This window comes from Vicia villosa, linkage group LG1, assembly GCF_029867415.1.
Source record: "Vicia villosa cultivar HV-30 ecotype Madison, WI linkage group LG1, Vvil1.0, whole genome shotgun sequence".
Lineage (NCBI taxonomy): Eukaryota > Viridiplantae > Streptophyta > Magnoliopsida > Fabales > Fabaceae > Vicia > Vicia villosa.
In genome coordinates, this window is record NC_081180.1 from 178914939 (window position 1) to 178936767 (window position 21829).

A 21829-nucleotide genomic window follows, 5' to 3' on the forward strand; every position below is an offset into this window, starting at 1 on the left:
GTGGAAAACCATTGTAATCTTGTGTGATTAGTGGATTAAATCCTCAGTTGAGGTAAATCACCTTGTCAAGGGTGGACTGGAGTAGTTTAGTTAACAATGAACCAAGATAAAAATAATTGTGCAAGTTGTTTTTATCTTACAAGTTTGAAACTACACTTATTCAAACCCCCCCTCCCTTTCTAAGTGTTTTTCTACCCTTCAATTGGCATCAGAGCGCCGGTTCTAGGTGCAAGCACTTAACCGTGTTAGAAAAGATTCAGGAAGAGAAAAACACAATCTAGATGGCTGGTGAAGATCCATCAACACCTAATACATCTGCTTCCACTGAGCAACACAATGGAAATGGTAACAATGGTTACACTAGACCACCAATATTTGATGGTGAAAACTTTGAATATTGGAAGGATAAACTTGAAAGTTACTTTCTTGGTCTAGATGGTGACTTATGGGATCTGCTGATGGATGGTTACAAACATCCAGTGAAAGCTAATGGTGTAAAGCTTACAAGACAAGAAATGAATGATGATCAAAAGAAGCAATTCAAAAATCATCATAAGTGTAGGACTGTTTTGCTGAATGCTATCTCTCATGGTGAGTATGAGAAGATATCTAACAGGGAAACTGCCTATGATATATATGAGTCATTGAAAATGACCCATGAAGGAAATGCCCAAGTCAAGGAGACTAAAGCTCTTGCCTTGATCCAGAAATATGAAGCCTTCAAGATGGAGGATGATGAAAACAATGAGAAGATGTTCTCAAGATTTCAAACGCTAACTGCTGGATTGAGAGTTCTTGACAAGGGATACACAAGGGTTGATCATGTCAAGAAGATCATCAGAAGCTTGCCAAGAAGATGGGGTCCTATGGTGACTGCTTTCAAAATTGCCAAGAATCTGAGTGAAGTCTCTCTTGAAGAATTGATCAGTGCTCTGAGGAGTCATGAAATTGAGCTGGATGCTAATGAACCTCAGAAGAAAGGTAAGTCTATTGCATTAAAATCTAATTATAAAAAATGCACTAACACTTTTCAGGCTGAAGAAGAAGATTCTGAAGAATCAGAATCAGAAGAAGAAGATGAACTATCCATGATCTCCAGAAGGGTAAACCAACTCTGGAAGAGCAAGCAAAGGAAGTTCAAGGGCTTCAGAAGTTCAAAGAAGCCTGAAAGAGGAGAATCTTCTGGAGGCAGAAGATCTGACCAGAAGAAGGTCATTTATTATGAGTGCAATGAGCTTGGACACTTCAAGAATGAATGTCCAAAACTTCAGAAGGAGAATCCCAAGAAGAAGTTTCATAAGAAGAAAGGCCTTATGGCAATATGGGATGATTCCGAATCAGAATCAGAACCAGACTCTGAAGGCGAGCAAGCAAACCTTGCACTGATGGCCACAGTGGATGATGGATCAGAATCTACATCAAAATCAGATTTTGAAGAGGTATTTTCTGAACTATCTAGAGAAGAGTTAGTTTCCAGTTTAACTGAACTTCTGGAACTCAAGGCTCATCTTAGTATCAAATACAAAAAGCTGAAAAAGCAATTTGAATTTGAGACTAAGAAGCTGGAATTGGAAAATTCTGAATTAAAAGAAAAAGTTTTAAAATTATCCAACAATGTTGGATCTCCTTCTGATTCAAAAAAATCCATTCCAAGTCTGAACCATATTCTGAAAGAATATGACTCGAGCTTCAGAAAGTTCCTATCTAGAAGTATTGGCAGAAGTCACCTTGCTTCTATGATATATGGTGTTTCTGGAAACAAAAGAGTTGGCATTGGTTATGAGGGTGAAACCCAATACAAGCTTGATTCTGTAGATGATATGAAAATATCATACAAGCCTCTGTATAACCAATTTAAGTTTGACCACTCCCATGATATTAGGCACACATCACATGCCAAGAGCTTTCACATAACACACACCAAAAAGCATGTGACACAACCTAAGAAATATCATGAAACTCAGATTAAAGATTATCATGTTGTTCCTCCTATTTCTTATAATACTAAACCCAAGTTCAATCAGAACTTGAGAAGAACTAACAAGAAAGGACCCAAGAAAATGTGGGTACCTAAGGAAAAGATTATTTCTATTGCAGATATCCTTGGCTGCAAAGAAGACAAAGCACAAAATGTCATGGTACCTAGACTCTGGGTTCTCGCGACACATGACAGGAAGAAGGTCTATGTTCCAAGACCTGGTGCTTAAATCTGGTGGAGAAGTCAAGTTTGGAGGAGATCAGAAGGGCAAGATTATTGGCTCTAGAACCATAAGTATTGGTAACTCTCCTTCCATAACTAATGTACTTCTTGTAGAAGGATTAACGCATAACTTATTATCCATAAGTCAATTAAGTGACAATGGTTATGACATAATCTTCAATCAAAAGTCTTGCAAGGCTGTAAGTCAGAAGGATGGCTCAATCCTATTTACAGGCAAGAGAAAGAACAACATTTATAAGATTGATCTTTCTGATCTTGAGAAGTAGAAGGTGACTTGCCTTATGTCTGTTTTTGAAGAGCAATGGGTCTGGCACAGAAGATTAGGACATGCTAGTTTGAGAAAGATTTCTCAGATTAACAAACTAAATCTTGTTAGAGGACTCCCTAATCTGAAATACAAATCAGATGCTCTTTGTGAAGCATGTCAGAAGGGAAAGTTCTCCAAACCTACATTCAAGTCTAAGAACGTTGTTTCTTCCTCAAGGCCGTCAGAACTTCTGCACATTGATCTGTTTGGCCCAGTCAAAACAGCATCTGTCAGAGGGAAGAAATATGGATTAGTCATCGTAGATGATTATAACCGCTGGACATGGGTAAAGTTCTTAAAATACAAGGATGAGTCTTGATCGGTAAAATAGCAAGTGTACTATTTTGCCTATGTAGTAATAAAGGGAAAATTCCCCGAATGTCGAATCTCAAGGACTGCTTGACGATACAGAGTTTTATCAGTATTTCAATTAAACAAAAGTTCAAAAGGGGTTTTGGTTGGTTTTGCAAATAAATTAAATATACAGAATAATAGAACGATGAACAGAGATGAGTAGATTGCTAGGGACGGTGAATGATTCTTCATGCAACGAATTTCCTGCCTCAATGCAACAACATTCTTTTCATAATTAATTACCGGTTCTTTAGAGTATCTAATCCTAAGGCCTTAGTGAAAAGATCTTTGACCTCACAACCTAATTACTATGTCCATAGATAATTACGATTATGATCAAGCATTCCAATAGCAAGAATTTCCGGTTACAATATGATATCCCTAGTCCTAGGTGATATAGATATTATATGTTCTTAATCATGTCCACAAATAATATGCCGTCCAACTACACTATTCATTCATATTCAGAATCCGTTTTTCCGACGGATAAAGCATTATTAACAGATGAAGAACAAATTAACAAATATGAAAAGTAAAATAGTTATTGCATCAATTGAATAAATTCATCACAATCAGAATCAGGGTCACCCCCTAGCAATGGGGGTTTAGCTACTCATAATAATAACAAAAAACATAGTTTTGATTGTAGACATTACAGATAAATGAAGGAATCAGATCTTCAATGGCTAATGCTCATAGAATCCTTCACTCCTTGCATCAATCTTGAGTTCTCCAGCCTCTCTAATGTATTTTCGCACTCCAAACTCTCCAACCCTTGTCCAAACGCGATCTCCTTCTTTTATTACTGTCATTCTGGGCTTTTCAGCAAAACAGGCCAAAAAATCACGTTCACACGCGTGTGGGAACGCGTCTGGCTCACATGACACGCGTCCTGGGACGCGTTTGGGCAGAGGGACAATTTCCTTTGCAATTCTGGCTGCTGACACGCGTGTGGGCACGCGTCTGGTAGTCTGGGACGCGTCTGGGCACGCGTTTGGTGGTCTGGGACGCGTCTGGGAACGCGTTTGCTCAGCAGACCTCAATATTTTACTTCCACACGCGTCTAGGGATGCGTTTGAGCAGCAGGATGTCCTTTTACAGGCTCCACACGCGTGTGGAGACGCGTTTGGCCAGGCCATGTGCTTTTTCATCAGTTTCTTCACGTTTCGCACTGATTTTCTCCACTTCATTCATCTGAGTCTGCAAACACTTAAACACACAACTAAAACGTAAAATGCGGAATGAAGAAATAAAACACTGATTAAAATACTTCAAATGCAACTAAAAATAATGGTAAAAACATGTGTAAAAACCACTGATCAAGTGTAATTCAGTGTTCTTTGAATTCTGCACTCAGATTCAATCTGAGAAGGAGTGCAAAATCATAAAGGTCAGAAGTGATCATGGTGGCGAATTTGAGAACAGATTCTTTGAGGAGTTCTTCAAAGAAAATGGTATTGCCCATGATTTCTCTTGCCCTAGAACTCCACATCAAAATGGAGTTGTAGAGCGAAAGAATAGGACTCTACAAGAAATGGCCAGAACCATGATCAATGAAACCAATATGGCCAAGCAGTTCTGGGCAGAAGCAATAAACACTGCATGTTATATTCAGAATAGAATCTCTATAAGACCTATTCTAAATAAGACTCCTTATGAATTGTGGAAGAACAGAAAGCCCAACATTTCATATTTTCATCCTTTTGGATGTGTTTGTTTCATTCTGAATACTAAAGATCATCTTGGTAAGTTTGATTCTAAGGCACAAAAATGTTTCCTTCTTGGATATTCTGAACGCTCAAAAGGCTACAGAGTATACAACACTGAAACAGTGGTTGTAGAAGAATCAATCAATATCAGATTTGATGATAAGCTTGGTCTTGAAAAGCCAAAGCAGGTTGAGAATTTTGCAGATATAGATATTGATATATCAGAAGTTGTACAACCAAGAAGCAAAGTTTCAGAAGCTGAAAATCTCAGAAGTAAAGAATCATAAGATCAAGTTGCTGCATCTTTAGAGAATCTCAGAATTTCTGAAGAGCCAACAGTCAGAAGATCTTCTAGACTCACCTCAGCTCACTCAGAAGATGTGATTCTTGGAAAGAAAGATGATCCTATCAGAACTAGATAATTTCTAAAGAATGGTAGTGAGAATCAGTGACCAGAATCAGAAGATGAAAAAGCTCTATTCATCATCAGAAGCAAATTCAATGCAACACAGCTGTCATCAAGTGTTTTCTGATGGCGAACACGTGTTTGCACGGTTGGTAAAAGCGTGAGTGAATCTGATGGGACGTCGCCCTAGGTAACTGTGTAAATCATTTCGATTACCACGTTCTCTCACCTAACGTCACTCATCATTTAATGCAATTGATTTCAATTGATTCTGTAACTGTTCATTCTCATAACTTTATTGCATTTTTTTTAAATCTGCCTCTATAAATATATTTCAAATCATAACGTCTATTCTTTTCGCTCCCATTCTCTCTCTCCTTGTGCACTTGTTTTTTGTAACCTCTTTGCTCTCTTTCTCTAACCCTAAGCGCAAACCCAGTTTTTGTTCTAATCTCAAAGCTGCTCAAATGGCCGCCTCATCCTCTCAGAATGTGGGTTCCTCGGTTTCTCTACGTCATCCAGAAGTAGAACAACAAATCGTTCCAGTTATCACATGTTCTATACCCAAAGATGAGTTGGAAGTTATATGTGAACTCATGGTTGATTTTGACAATATTGAAGAACATGAGTTTCATCTTAAAGATGATATGATCTTTCAAGGATGGACATCTCTATTCGCTGAATTCTGTGGACCTGTTTATCCAGAACTAGTAAAGGAATTCTGGGTGCATGTTGTTGTTACCCCTACATCTATTATGTCCTTTGTTCATGGAAAATTCGTTGTTGTTACTCAAGGGATCCTCAGAATGATGTTTGATCTAAGAACTGCTGAAGGAGTATATGAACTTGTCTGTCTACTCTTTATACAAATGGGAAGTATAACAAGCCTGTCAAAGATATGAAGGATCTTTTTCAAATCTGGACCAAAATTCTTCTAGGGTGCTTCTACCACAGGAAATCAACCCATTCTGCTGACTTTGTCAACAGAGAGCATCAATACATTCTGTATTGTATTGCCACTAAGAAAAAGGTTGATATCATCCATATCATCTTCAAACATATGTGCAAAGCTGTGAAGGAATCCAGGAATGCCTTCAGAACGAAGAAGAGTAACGTTATTCCTTTTGGAAGAATCATTACAAATCTTCTGGTCCATTCCAAGATTGTTAAGGAGTTGGAGGCTCAAGGAACCATCAAAGATCTTGTTGTTGATACAGGAAGCTATTTGAATGCTCTCATGCTGAGAAAGATGAATGTGATTAAAGCTGTCAAGAATGCTCCTCAACCTCTTCCTGGAGCAAGAAGCAGAAGAAATCCTGTTCTTGCTGACTTTGAGTCTTTCTTCAGAAGTGAGCTGCCAGGAGTCAGAACTGAATATTTGAACTCACTCAATGAAGAAGAAGGCAAGGTTGCTCCTGCTAAAGGAGGTCGCAAGAAAGTTTCCTCTTCCAGGCCTGCTGCTTCAGAAAATGTTTCAGAAGCTGCACCTAATGCTGCTGTCAAGAAGGAAAGAAGGACAAAGCAAAAATTTGATCATTCTTCTGTTAACCTAGAGAAGGAAGTTCAACAAGAAGTTGATGCAGCTGTTGTTGAAGAAGTTACTGAGAAAGAAGATGTGGGTGAAGCAAATGTTGTTGTTGTGCAAACAGCAGAAGAAGAAGAAGAAGTGGAGAAAAGAAAGAAGAAAAAGACAAAGAAAATAAAAAATGTGGTTGTTGAGAAGAAGACAACCAAGAAGAGAAGAAGACTTATTTTAGAAGATTCTGAAGAAGAAGAAGCTCAAGAAGCTATGAATCAGCCAGAAGGAATTACCCAAGGACCAGCAACTCAAAATGTTGAAGGTCAAAAGGCTGTTAATAGTGAAAAGGAGAAACTGGCTTCTGCCAGAAGAAAAGAAATTTCTCTTGGGAAGGCAAAGATTGTGGAAGAGCAGAAGAGTAAGAAGCAAAGGAAGCTGGAGGCTGTGGTTGAGGCTATTCAGAAGGTGTCCAAAGGTATACATCTCTCTGAACCTGATTCTGTTCCTACTTTACGTTCAGAAGTTGCACCAATAAATATTGCTCAAACCCCGGAACCAGTAAATCAACCAGAAAAATCCCCATCAGAATCACCCATAAATATCAATGTTCTCACACCTTCTTCTTCTCCTGTAACCAATACTCTTACCCCTTCTCATTCACCCATCACAAATGTTCCCATTCCTCCCTCTCCATCCAAAACCAACTTTGTTTCTGACCAGGCTCTTGAAAACCCTGTTCTTGAAATTGAACCTCTTCAAACTCTCTTTCTACCTCACACAAATATATCCACTTCTCAACCCCCACCTCATGCAAACTATGAACCCATTCCATCCACCTCTCAAAATAATCCTTCTGTAGCAGACCTCCCAGATTCTACATCACATGAGCAATTGCTCCGTGACTGCAACTACACACCCAAGCCTCGTCCTGAACCTGAGCTGGTAGTGTTAGAATCTGAGAATGAAGCAGAGTCATCTCTCTGTCTTGATAGAGAACCTCAACCCTATTCTGTCCCAAAACCTGTTTTTGCCAAAACAAAAATAAAATCCCGCCGAGCATATCCTATTGGTGTAATTTATGAAATGGTAAAGAGGAATGTCAGAAGAGTCTTTGACACTCTCAAAATAGCTCATCATGCTGGATTAAATGATGTTGCTATGCGAAGATTCTGGAGAATCTTCAGAAGAAAAGCAGATGCTTATTTTCAAGAACTTCAGGAAATTTGTGTAGAACTTGCTCCTCGACCAAATAGCTTTGTGAGGCAATCAGAAGATTTCTAGTTTACTCATCTTGGTGGAAGATTTTGTCTTGAAGAAAAGGAATTCATTGATGAACTTGCTGTAGCGGGAATCTCTGCGGAGTTAGAAGCCAACCCTTGCAGGGATATTGTGGTCTGGAGACCTAAGTATCAAGTTCTGACTGGAGACTTCAAGTGGCTGTTTGATTTTCTAAGGGAAAATCCTTCTAAGAAGGACCCTGATATGGTCATCCCAGAAGTTGTTGATCCTCCAGAAGTTGAAGGTCCTTCTGCTCCAAGGAATCTTGCTGCTATTTTTCAAGCTCTTGAGAATGGAGATTATGATCTTCCTGTTCCTGAGTATGAAGAAGATGCTCATATGGAAGAAGCTGATGCTGAAGATCGTCCTGCTGAGACTATTCCTGTTGAGGAAAATCATGATGATGATCTGACTATGGAAGCTGCTGCTGAGAATGTTGTCCCTCTGGACAGAAGCTGTGAAGCTTCTTCTGGTGAACCCTCTCTTCTGGTGAAGACTCTAGAGGTTATTCAGAAGAACCAAGCTGAGCTAGCTTCTCGCATGAACAGACAAGAGGACACCAATGTTGAGTTTCACTCTTTCATAGAGAGGCAGACTGAGAGCAACACTGGGATTTATGACATGCTGGCCAAGATTATGTCTAAGCTAGGGTCGTCTTAGTCCTTTGTGTCTTAGTTGTTTCCTTGATTCTTGCATCTGTCTTCTATGCATCTTCCTTGTATTTTCTGACAATTCTTCCTTGTTATCAATGAAATTATCCTTTTTTTTCTCTCATATTGTTTTGTTTTTCATCTGAATCTTTTGTGTTTTTTTTTATGTTATGACAAAAAGGGGGAGAAAATGTGTGATAAATGATCTTATTTATATTATCAATTGGTGGGAGAAAGTCTCTACACTTCTAACAAGAATCTGCAAGTTCTGTGTTTTTAAGTGTTTTGCAGGATTGAAGACAATCTTAAAAAGCTCAACATGAGAAGCAAAACCATGGGGAAAAGCACATGGGAAAAGCATGGGGAAAAGCAATTCTGTAAAGAACATGCTCATTGGAATTGAAGCAAGCTGAGTGCTATGAAGCTTCAAGATCAGAAGCAAGAAGGAAGAATGTTATGATATTCTGATGATAGAATATGCTCTAACTCTTTCTTATTCCTTAAATGTTCTGATGCATGTTTTTGTTCTAAATATGCTCTGAAACATTAGTATTCATGCTCTGATACATATTATATGTTCTGATACATATTTTATGTTCTGATTCATTCATGCTCTGACTTTTGTCGTGTAGTTTGTTTTGTAACATTTTAGAATGTAGAGATGCTCTGATGATGCTCTGGTACATTCAACAATGTTCTGATACAATCTAGCATGAAATGATCCAAGAAGAAATTCAAGCTCTGAAGCTGTCCTATGGAAGCAAGAAGCAGAAGCTATGAATGTTCTGAAGATCTAAGCATATGTGATCGTCTCAACTGAAATGGAAAATACTCAGGGAAGTCCTTTATTATAAATTTCTTCCAGTATTTATTTCAGGGAGAGATTATTTATCTCAGGGGGAGATTGTTAATCTCAGGGGGAGACATATTCACACACTATGTTTATATGCTTCTGTTATAACTGTGTAATTGTCTTTAGCCGTCTGATATTCTGATTGAAAATTCATATCATTTATATATGTTTTTGTCATCATCAAAAAGGGGGAGATTGTTAGAACAAGATTTGTTCTGATCAATATTCTTAGTTTTGATGATAACAATGTATATGAATTTTGTATGAGATAATGTGGTACTCTAATACTATGCAATTTCCATTTCAGGAATTATATAATGAGTATGCACAAAATCAGCGCAAGAAGCACTGACTCAGAAGGTTCATCATGCAACATCAGAACATGGTCTGGCAAGACATCAGAAGATGGTCAGGCAGAAGCAGAACATGGTCTATGGAAGCATCATAAGAACTTGAGTTCAGAAGCAGAAGCATTGAAGTTCTCATGGTATCACGCTCAGAAGCACTTCAAGGTCAGAAGACAAGAAGATGCTCTGCACCAAGCTGTATTGACTCTGAAGATTCAAATGTTGTATCTACAAAAGATCAAATCAGAATCAAGTACAAGATGGCAGGCTACCTGACTGATAAAAGGAACGTTAGAAGCTATTAACGGCAACGTCAGTAGTCACAGCGAAAGCAAGGCTCGAGGTAGTTAACAAAAGAGTGAAACATTAAATGCAATGCTATATGGAATACGCAAAGCATTAAATGCTCCCAACGGTCATCTTCTCAAACGCCTATATATAGAAGTTCTGATGAGAAGCTGAAGACAACACTTGCGCAAATATACAGAAACGCTGTCAAATTCAAAAAGCTCTCATAACTTCATCTTCAACCTCACTTATTGCTGTTGTAATATCTTAGTGAGATTAAGCTTACAACTTTAAGAGAAATATCACAGTTGTGATTATAGCTTGTAAGAAGCATTATAATACTCTTAGAGTTTGTTTACATTAATTTGTAAAGGACTAGAGTGATCAGGTTGATCAGAATACTCTAGAAAGTCTTAGAGGGTATCTAAGCAGGTTGTTTCTAGAGTGATCAGGTTGTGATCAGAATACTCTAGAAGACTTAGAAGTTGTCTAAGTGGAAAACCATTGTAATCTTGTGTGATTAGTGGATTAAATCCTCAGTTGAGGTAAATCACCTTGTCAAGGGTGGACTGGAGTAGTTTAGTTAACAACGAACTAGGATAAAAATATTTGTGCAAGTTGTTTTTATCTTACAAGTTTTGAAACTACACTTATTCAAACCCCCCCTTTCTAAGTGTTTTTCTACCCTTCACATTCGACGAAGAATTTTTGGAGAAGCGTGAAAAGAAGAGAGAGCTAGGGAAAGGAGAGAAGAGGAGATCAACCGTAGAATTTGAAGAAGGAATCAATTCGGCTAATAATCTAAGGTAAGGGGGTTATCCTAATTATTATGTTTTATTTAAGGGATCGATAACTGTATGTTGGTTTTGGATTGGGATGTTATGATGAATTGATGATGTTGAGGAATTACCATGATGCATTGCTTGATTTCTATGATTGCGTGATATATGATGTTGCTGTTTTTTGTGTTGGTGAATGGTATCATGATTTAGATTCAAATCCTCCATTAACATGATTTAAAGGGTTTAGGGTTGATGAAGATGATTGGGAATATAATGAATAATTGTATTTTTGTGTTTAAAATGATTAATACATGTTAGAAATAGGTTAATACGCCTTAAATCACAGAGAAATAATGTTAAAATTTAGTTTTTGGACAAAGGATTGGGACTGGTTTGATGCAGGTCGCGCATGAATTTTTTGCAGAATCACATAGTCCGTTTAGCGCGAAGGAGCCCGCTTAGCGCGCTCTGTGAAATAAAAGGGGTTTTTTTACAGATAGGAGCCCGCTTAGCGCGGTAGGGTCGTGCTTAGCGCATCCCTGAAAAACGAAAATTTATATTTTTGAAAATTGATTTCAGAATATGATAAGTTATATTTTATTAGAATTTTTGGGAATTTACTGTGCATGTTTGGGCGGGTTTAAAGGGCATTTTGTATGCAACTAGGATTTGAGAATTGTTGTGTTTCTATATTTAATTTTGGTGAATGTTATTGTGATGATTGAGAACGTGATGCATTGATGATTGTGTGTTGAGTTGATTAAGATATTGTGAAGTTGTATATTTGGATAATGCCATGACTTTGTTGAATACAAGAATGATGATGCCATTTTGACTAGTCGTGGCCGTTGAATTTGTAATTTGAGCATCATGCATTCATAGCATAATTGTAGGACGAAAGTCCAGTGATGTTGTAGGACCTTGATCCAGTGATGGCCCTTAATCCTATTGTGCGGATTGAGTGCAACTTGTTGATGAGCTCTAGTTCCAAGCGGGAATCGATCCTATGATGGGGATATTTGAAGGACGGTGACAGAGTCATCGGTAATGAATTGGTACCACATCCATGAGTCCATTGTTGTTTCATTGCATTGTTATGATGATGCATGACTTGATGATATTGATTATTTGTGATGTGGTGTACCTAATTGATAATTGTGATTGAATCATAAGGTGATGTTGTGAATAGATGATGATGTGCAAGTGTGGGTAAGTATAAGTATATGATGAATATGTTGTATTGGTATATGTATGGTTGATTAATGGTATACAAATACTATATCTATTCCTTATGTCTTACATAATGATTATGAAATACTCACCCTTTCTGTTTTAATGTTGCCTCCACGTGGGTAACGCGCAGGTAATTAAGAGTAGTCCGTTGATGTTTGAGGATAGCTTCATGGCATCCTTTTACCATTGTTTAGATTGAAGGTAGTCTTGCTCTGATACGTAACATCACGATGGGTTGTTATGTTTTAGAACTATCATGTTCACTTTGATTATTTTGAATTTGAATGACATTTTGATGAATTACCTTTCAAAGGATTTTGATGTTGATGTTTTGAGTTATGACTCATGAACCATGAAGTTTAAATTGATGTTTTATGAGAACTATTTTAAAGATGTTTAAAGTTGTGGATTCCGCTGCGAGATGATATGCTTTGATTTATGATGATGAAATGATGTGATACCCTTGTTGGTGATTTTATTTGATGTTAATTCGTATTATATTGCGAATATTCCTTGTGGTTTAGAAGGGTGTTACACAAACAACCAAACAACATCGAAATTCCAAACAGACAGCTCGAAACACAAAAATTAAGCAAACAACGCCCTTCTAGAAGCCTGATGACCAACTCGTCATGAGGGTGACGACTGTCACCCTCTAGAGATCACGGCGGTCTCCTTGTCCCCTTTGCTGGCGACCGTTAATTCTTTAACGCGTGACGACCGTCACACTATAGCAAAAGCAATTTTCTGCGTTTTTCTGCAACAAAATTATCGCAACTTTGATTTTTCCACCTCCCATACCCAAATTGATCAGAATACATCAATGAATTAACATATAACAATCAAACCATTACATACTCATCAATTACCCTTAAAATCCATCAATTTATCATGATTTCTAATACCTTAAGCACCAATCACACATAGCACATATAAACATAACTTTTACAACTTTTATGAATCAATACATGTAATTTTCATGGTAAAATGAGTACACTAATTCTGCCATATTGACATCAATTATTTCATGTCATCACAACAATCACACTCATCTCAGTAATCATTCATCATTGGGAAGAATAGAGAAAATTATAACGGAGATTAAAGACTTCTCCCTACCCAATCATGCAGTTGACATCATATTTAGAGTAATCTCCCCCCTTACCTTGGATTTTCAACAATGATTTCAAGCTCTATCAATGGTTTTTTCCCTCTCTCAATCTTGTTCTCCTAGCCTCCTTTTTTCCAAAATTTTGTTTTCACCTGCTAACCCAAAAACTCTCTACTAACCCCTTTTTTATTAGAAACCTAATCCCCATTGACTAGTTATTCCCACAATGCCCTCACTTGTTCCCTTATTCACCAAAATATCCTTCTTGACTCTAATTCTATTTATTTAATAATAATTCTCATTATTTACTATTATCTTAATTCCACTAATTTAATTAAATGAATAGAACTATGCTCCATCAAACCTAAACATCACATACTCAAGTCAATTCTCCAATCATCAGTCAAATGAATATAAAAATTATTTAAATAATTAAAAATGGAAATTCAATTAAATAAATACATTAAAGAAAATAAGGTGTTACGAAATCCACTTGAATTTATCGGATAAGAAAGCCTCAAAATTTATCGATTATGCATTGCACATAAGATAAGTATATGATAAACTCTAATGAGTTATTTTAATAGTGTCTCTCCTCTACCATAAATAGTACTCCCTCCCTCGGTAATAATTTATAATAAAAGATTAATATTTTACATTTGTTAAGAAATTTTAAATTTATGTATCTTTTCTAAAATATGTTCTATAGAAAAATATAAAAATAATTTTGATTGCTTGTTGTTGATGAAAAAAAATTAAATTAAATATCATTTATAATTAATTTTATTTTGGAAAGGATGTATTTTTTAAAATAAAATAATTAAATTACATAAAATTAATGTTTTTTAATAATATATAACAAAATGAGTGTTTTTTTTTATAAATAGCTACGGAAGAAATACTAGTTAATATCTTTTAAAAATATCAAAAATATGAGTTTTAAATGTGAGACTGCAATATTTTAAAAATCCGACAAATTTTTAAACCGACAAGGATACTAGGTCATTACCAATCGTTAGTTGGTCCAGTGGTGATTGGCGCTGGACTTGGTAGGGAGAACCACGGTTCGATCCCCCGCAACTGCGATCGGGAGGGGGATGGAACCACTTGATGCCAGAACTCGCCCCCGAACCGGACTAAACCGGTGGTATAAAGCCAAAAAAAAAGGATACTAGGTCATTAGTTTATTGGTTGAACTACTGAGTCATTAGTCAAACTATACGAGTAAACTAAATGACATGATAACAAATAAATTTTGAACAAAGTCTAATTACAATATAAACTAAATAACAAAATAATTACTAAATTTAATTCTAAGAAGAGAAATTTGTTCCAAATAATTTTTAAACAAAATCTACTATATTTTAATTTTATTTTTTTAAAAAAAATTCCAAACACTTTGTCTAAGAAAAAATAAAGCAAGAATTTAAACTGTCGGTTATCTAAAACTGCCAGCTCATTGGTTTTGGTTGATTCTGACCAGTTTTTACTAATTTAACATCTCACCTGATCCATCAACCAATCCAGATCGATAATCTTTCCGATTTTTAATTCAACGGTTGGATTTAATCTAATTTTTAAAACAATATGGAAGAGGCTTTGGCTATAGCAAATTAGTATCCACTTCTCCTACTCAACTCTATCCAAACATTATCATCTTGAAACTCGAAAAAAAAATCCAAATAACCATGTTTAATAAATAATTTACATCAAAAACCATGTTTTCGGCAAAATTACGCATATGACCAGGTTTCAGAGGTGGTCTCCACATAGGAGCCACCTCTGGTGGCGCCAATGCCCATTTTTCCTTAACTAATGCGCCACCCAGGGTGGCTTCAATGTACATTTTCTTCTTTCAAGCCACCTAGGGTGGCGCCTATGTGTGTTCCATTTTTTTAAATTTTTTTTTAGTTGTTTCTATACTATTTTTTTTTTAATTTTGTTATTTATTAATAAAATTGTTTTTATATTAAAGTATTTAAAAAATATATATATTAAATTGCAACAGATAAGATCAGTGAATCAGCTAACTCGAGCGTTCACGGAAAATAGTAGTTCATTCATTAATTAAAAGGTACATAGAAAATAACCAACAGAAAAAGATAAACTAAAACATCTAAGAAATCACCACGGTTAAAACAATGTCATTAGGTCCATGCATCATTTGAATGGCATCAATGTCGTATTCCACGTTATCCCAGAAAGTTATAGTTGCTCCACTCACAGCATCGGCCCTTGTTTTAAGCCTCTTGATGCTTCTTATCTGTTCGCCGGCTTCGTACCCCCCCTCTAAAAAACTCATGAGAGTCCTCTTGAGTTGCTCGACGGAAGAGATATTCCAAAAAATAACCGGCATGGGAGGTTTGACGGGTGAGAATATGACATGTCCGTTCCTTCTGTGATACTCCGGTTCAGGTTCGGCACGCCATGTTGATCTTCGGGGCGGCAACTCTGTTGTCCGGTGACATCCATCTGGCCTAATGGTTGTCCGGCGAAGCATGGTTGTGTTTGTATGATTGTTTGGTATTTGGAGTTTGTGTATCTGTGTGTAAACTCAACAATAGGAGCCCCTAATTTATAATAGTAGTGGGTAGAAAAAAGTAATGATGTTGTGTACTGTTTACAAGCACGCCTAACATGTATGATAAATGCAGACACACTGATAAATGACTGACTTGATGGGACTAGACGAAAGCATGCGTATTTGACTGTCCAAAATAAAGAGTAGCAGTATGGGCCATGAAGACAATTTCACTACGTGACAAAGACATAACTAGTTGATTTAATAAAGGATAATACAAATACATTACCAATAGAAATACAAATACAAATACAAATACAAATACAAATACAAATACAAATACTAATACAAATGACATACAACTAATTGTTGGTGGAATTTGATCCACGGTTAGGACAGGTATTTCTATTGTGCCCGACTTCACGACATATGCTACACTTTCGTACCATTTTCTCATGATCCATATCGGTTGTGATCCGGGTGCTGTTCGGGCGACCTCTTTTCTTTCTCCGCATGTTATCATTATGCCAAACCACGTCCTCTTCATACGCAGGCCAATAATCCTCCTTTGCCATCACTTGAAATGAGTTGTTGTACACCCCGAGCAAGGTATCCGCCTTGTAAATGGGAGATAAAAGTGCTAACGGATCTTGATGCGCATACGAACATGCTGCAATTACATGAGAGCATGGCATCCGAAAGGCTTGAAACTTTCCACAATCGCATCACCCTTCATCTATAAGAACCTTGTATTGTTGTCTCGGAAGTCCCTCGTTATGGTCAATCGTTTCTTTAACACTGAAGGTCCGGTTGAATCGATCGAAAGATGTCACAATGTGGTTGTTGGCTTTGGCAGATTGCTCTTTCATGAATTTGACGCATGTTTCGCTGAATACTTGTCCGGATTCTATAACTACATTCCAACGCTCACCTCTTCTTGCGAAAAGAGAAGCCATCCTATAGTATGTTGCTTCCACCAAGGCAGTAATCAGAAGGTGTCTGATGCCCTTAAACACCCCATTCATAGACTCCACAAGATTCGTAGTCATGTGCCCCCATCGCTTCCCGTTGTCGTATGATCTGGTCCATTTCTCTCTAGCAAGATTGTCTACCCATCTGCCTGCATCTGGATTTGCCGCTACAATTTCATGTCGATAATATTGGAACGTCAGTTGAGTCAACGCATATCCGGCATTGACAAGAGTCTTCCGAAGAGCCATGTCCTTTATCTCCCGCATGAAATTTTGTGCAATGTGTCGAATACAGTAAACATGCATTGAGGTTGAGTTTTGCCACCCGTTTGCTGGATTGTTGTACGCACTCTCGATGGCAGCATGTCTGTCTGAAATCAAGCAAAGTCCAGGTTGGGGGTCAACGTGTGTCCGAAGATTTCTGAGAAAGAAACCCCAACCTCCAGCAGTTTCTCCTTCCACAAGAGCGAACGCAACAGGAAAGATGTTACTATTTCCGTCTTGAGCCACAACTATCAACATGGTGCCTTTATATTTTCCGTACAACCAAGTTCCATCTATTTGAAGAATTGGTTTGCAATATGAATATCCTTGCACACATGGGCGGAAAGCCCAGAAAAGCCTGTGGAATATCACATTTCCTTGAAGGGACGTTCCGTCTGGAGATTGCGCCGGAAGGGTCTCTAAAATAGTAACGGTTCCAGGAGCATAAATTTGAAGCGCATATAAGAAATGTGGGAGTCATTTGTACGAATCCTCCCAATTTCTGATCGGTAAAATAGCAAGTGTACTATTTTTACCGATGTAGCAATAATGGGTTTTACCCCAAGTATCGATCACGAGGATTGCGTAAGAAACACAAGTGATTAGACTCAGTCAATTAAACAAAAGTTCATATGGTGTGTTGCTTCGAAAGAGATTAAACTACTAAGAAATAACGGAAGTTAAAAACTGAATTTGAGAATATGATAAAATAATGCTAAGGTAGGGTGTGTGATTCTTTCTCTAATTTTCTCTGGATGTAGATTTCATTAACCGGATCATGTGGTTCAAGTATTCATTCTCAAGAATGATAATCCTAAGTCCTTAGTGACAATCGTATTTGATTTGAACTCCGATTACTTAAGTCCTTAGAGAAAACGGGTAAACCAAATCATTTATTTATCAAGAATTTCCGAATAACCAAATTATATCCCTAGTCCTAGGTGATGATCATGAGGTTCAATTGCATACAAACCCTAACAATTGTAGACCTACGAATTGTTAACCACAGAACAATCCTTATCGTTCAATAAAGAAAGCATTATAAACATTATACAATTGACTTGAACAAACGAACTTTAAATTAACGAAATACCAAATCCAGAGTTATTACAGATCGAATCAGGGACACCCCCCTAGCATTGGGGGGTTTAGCCTGTCATAGTATTCAAAAAACACAAATGAAAAAGTTTAGACATTACAATCAATTGAGAGAACGAGGATCTTCAATGGTGTCCACCGTTGAATCCCTTCGTCTTCCAAGATCTCGCTTCGTCTCTTTCTCTCTGCAATTCTCTATTACGATCTGTCAAAAAGTGTCTTCTCCTTTTGCCCTAGGTTGTACTTATCATTCACTTCCATTCAGGTTGCAACTGGAATACCAAAAATACCCTTACTGGTCCCCTTCAAGTGAGGAAAAACAAGAGAATAAAATCAGCACGCCTCAACAACACGGGCCGTGTTGCTGCACACGGGTGCCTGTGTTGTTCCTCTGCCTTGACTTCAAGAAAATCACTTTCCACGCACTTTTCCACACGGTCCGTGTGCCTGAACACGGGTGCCCGTGTGAAACCTCTGCCTTGCCCTCAGGAATTGCTTTTCCAGCCACTTTTCCACACGGCCGTGTGCCTGAACACGGGTGCCCGTGTTGTCCACAGCTTTGGCTCTTTCGGCTTCTTTTTCCGCTTGTGTGCGCCATACGTTTCTATCTCTCCCGTGCATCAACCTGGCTAACAACAAACTAACAACCCGCGCATAAAACGACACTTTTATAATACTCCAAACACATTAACATGCAACAAAACCATACAACCGAAAAACAAGAAACTTACTATAAAAACACATGTCAATGCCACTTAGTATTACCAAGATTACGAATTTCGGTCGGAAAAAGATGCGGAAACTTACTAGAAATGGTGACCGATCACAACCCCACACTTATCTCATTGCTTGTCCTCAAGTGATGTATCGAGGCAAAACAAAGGTCACCTACGAGATTCTTTTCTCCACAACACAATCAGGTTTTTCGCAAGATTCCCACACTTAGCAATCGAGTTTCTGGTTTCCTTCTTCAAACTATCGACTGCATTATCACTTTCGAGCATGTTTTCACCTGCAAGCTTTTCACAATCTCACAAAATCTCTCCGGGTTAAAGTGTCTACACTCACAGTACCAAGGCATGCATATTACTTTCAACTTTGAATATATTCTCTAATCACTACACACACGGATTGCACACACTTCATGAGGTCTTAGGGCTGTATCGAGGCTTGGGTTTGGTGGGTAAACAAGAAACGGGATAACAAAAGGTTTGGTGCTCGGCATTTATATTGGATTCACTTCTCTACTCATACTGATTTGAATCGTAAAAATGGGGTTTGGACCTTATTTGGTCTTTCTCAAAAGTGGGCAAAGGTAAAGATTTTTCTTGCTTTGAATTTTTAAAACCTCTTTTTTTTTTCACAAGATCCATATTCATCTTTTCTCTTTTTTTTTTCTTTTGAGATATCAATTTTTTCTTTGCCCCTTTTCTTTTTTTCAATGGTTTACAACCCCACACTTAGATTCTTTAGTGTCCTTCAAGTGATTACTATAAATGCCGAGCGATAATATGAACAATGGGAATGCGGGTGGTAAGAAAAATAACTAACAACAATGAACAAAACACACATTACGGCTCAAAAGGGTGACAAATGATATCATGCATACGGGATGGCTAGAAAGGCTCGGGGTTTACAAAAAAAACTTGCCTCAGTGTGCGCTTTCGTAGTGTGCTTGTGTTATGAGAACGTACGCAAAATCAAAGTGAATAGTGCCATACCTGACTGGACTCTCATGTGGAGTTATGAATTTGGCTCTGACATCTCACCGGGTCGGTTAAGCTTGCATGCTTCAAGGCGCTCTTGGTGTCCTGCAATTTCCTTTCATCTAAAGTATACCATACTCCTCTCTTGGTTCAGTGTCGACTTATTGCGTCCTACCTTCTTCTCTTTGATTGTGTCAGCTTCCGTAGTGCCTGCGGAGATCAAGTGTGGAATGTGTTGTTCAACCACTAACTGTTAGTTCGCTCCCTTTCGACTTGTATCCTTTATCTGGTAACACCATGCTGGCACTGCACCCACAAACTTAGAAGAAACACACTTAAAGATAAAAGAGAAATAAAACATAAACACACTAAACAAACTATTCTATGAATTCAAAACGGAAAGCAAAGCAATAAAATAACAAAAGAACCTCCCCCACACCTGAACGAAACATTGTCCTCAATGTTTTAATTCCAGTGTGACGGAGATTACCTAGCTCACTGATAAGGCGGTGGAGGAGGAGGATCCTGAGGAAACTGCAACATAAGGCGTCGCATCATCTCTTGGACATCATCCACCACAGCTCCTTGTTTGAACAACTCAACACCTTGTCGTGTTTGCTCGGTGCGGAGAGCGCCAATCTCCGTTTGTACCCACCCCCATTGATCCTGAGTCATGGAGGATGATCCAACAGTGTGCTGGAAGAACTGTTGAGGAGGCGAGACAGGGTGATCTTGGGCTGGAAGGTCATCCTCCATGTCGTCACCTGCAAAATTATGGTCATGTGGAGGGCTTTCACCCATATACTCACCTGTAGCTACATACAACCAGTTAGCACGATTTGCAATAGAAATAGAATCAGGTGCAGGTAGTGCCATAATATGCTGTCCATGGACAATTAGTGAGAAGTACCCGGGCTTTACTACAATCATCCTTTGATTTACAAGAGTTTGCAAATCAATTTTCTTACCCGGTATTGAGGGTTCATCATTCAATAAGTGGCCATAATCCAAGTGCTCAGCCAATTGAGAGATCATTCCACCAACCGAACCGGAAGAAGCATAACCAACTTGCTTCAGGTGGTTAGCAGCAAAGGCCGCGACATTCACCCGACTCACCTCAATCATGTTATGCAACAAAAATAGCTCTCTTCTCGCACAGACCCCTGTACTATCTCCCCTCCCAAATATGGTGAAAGCCAAACCCTTCTGAGCATATCGGAAACAAGGGTTATGAATCCCCGAGGCCTTAGCTTTGCTTGGATTGTACCCAGCTGCACCTGTGATGGCTTCCCAGAATTCACAAGTAGGAAAAGTTTCGGGGGGGGGGGGGGGCGCCCGGTCCAGTGGACGGTAATTTCAGGGCTGCCCCAACCTCTTCCACAGATAAAGAATGCTTATGTCCAAACATATAAAACTCCAGATCACCAAAATACTCCATTTCGGAGCCATTCCATCTGTGTCTCAATTTAAATTCTATTGTGCTCAGAAATTCCAAAGTTAGGCCTTCATAAGTCGGTGCCTCAAATAACATAAAAGGCAACATTCCGATGTTGTGAAACATACGGTAGACTTCATCCTTGAGGCCTAACTTGGTAAGTGTGTCGTCACAGATATACCTGGTCGGGAGCAATTTACGCTGAACTAAGACATCATACCTTGCTTTGTGTTCCAGCATGGCAAATGTAATGCCATGGGCATTTTCCTCCTGGTTCCCGCTACGACCGGTTGCGTGACTAGGAGCGCGACGGACCCGCTGCCTCGGTTGGGAGGATTCGGCGAAATCATCCCTGACATTGCGGCGTTGGGTTGTCTTTCGGGGAGGCATGATAATAGCTCTGCAAGAAAATTTAACAAGAAACCACAAACACAACAAGGAAAAATTCGGAAAAATAAAATTGCACAAAATAAAAAACTAAACCGATAGAAGTGAAGAGGATGGAGAGTAGAGTAACTTTTGTGAAGGCACTAAAGTGTTTAAATGGATGGTTGATGGTGGTAGAGTGAGTTTAGTGAAGGTGGAGGCTAGGGTTTAATGGAGGAGGAGAATGAGAAGTGGGAAAATGAGTGGAAAGAAGAAGAAGATTGTTATAATGTAGATGGGGCCCACATGGGTGGCCCAAAAAAAATTTCAAAATTCTGTCCCGCATAGCCCACACGGTCCGTGTGGCTGCACACGGGCGGCCGTGTGAAAATTCTGCCTATTTGCAAGGG

The 21829-nt window shown here is 38.3% G+C and overlaps 1 protein-coding gene across 1 annotated transcript in view; it reads right to left on the reverse strand.

The window, feature by feature from the left end:
* The window catches only part of LOC131660246 (uncharacterized), a 28979-nt gene extending 12180 nt beyond the window's left edge, over positions 1-16799 (reverse strand). The window contains exon 1 of the mRNA XM_058929443.1: positions 16511-16799. Within this exon, the coding sequence (XP_058785426.1) occupies positions 16511-16799 (289 nt within the window). The remainder of the gene's footprint in view (positions 1-16510) is intronic.
* Between the last annotated feature and the right edge of the window lie 5030 nt (positions 16800-21829).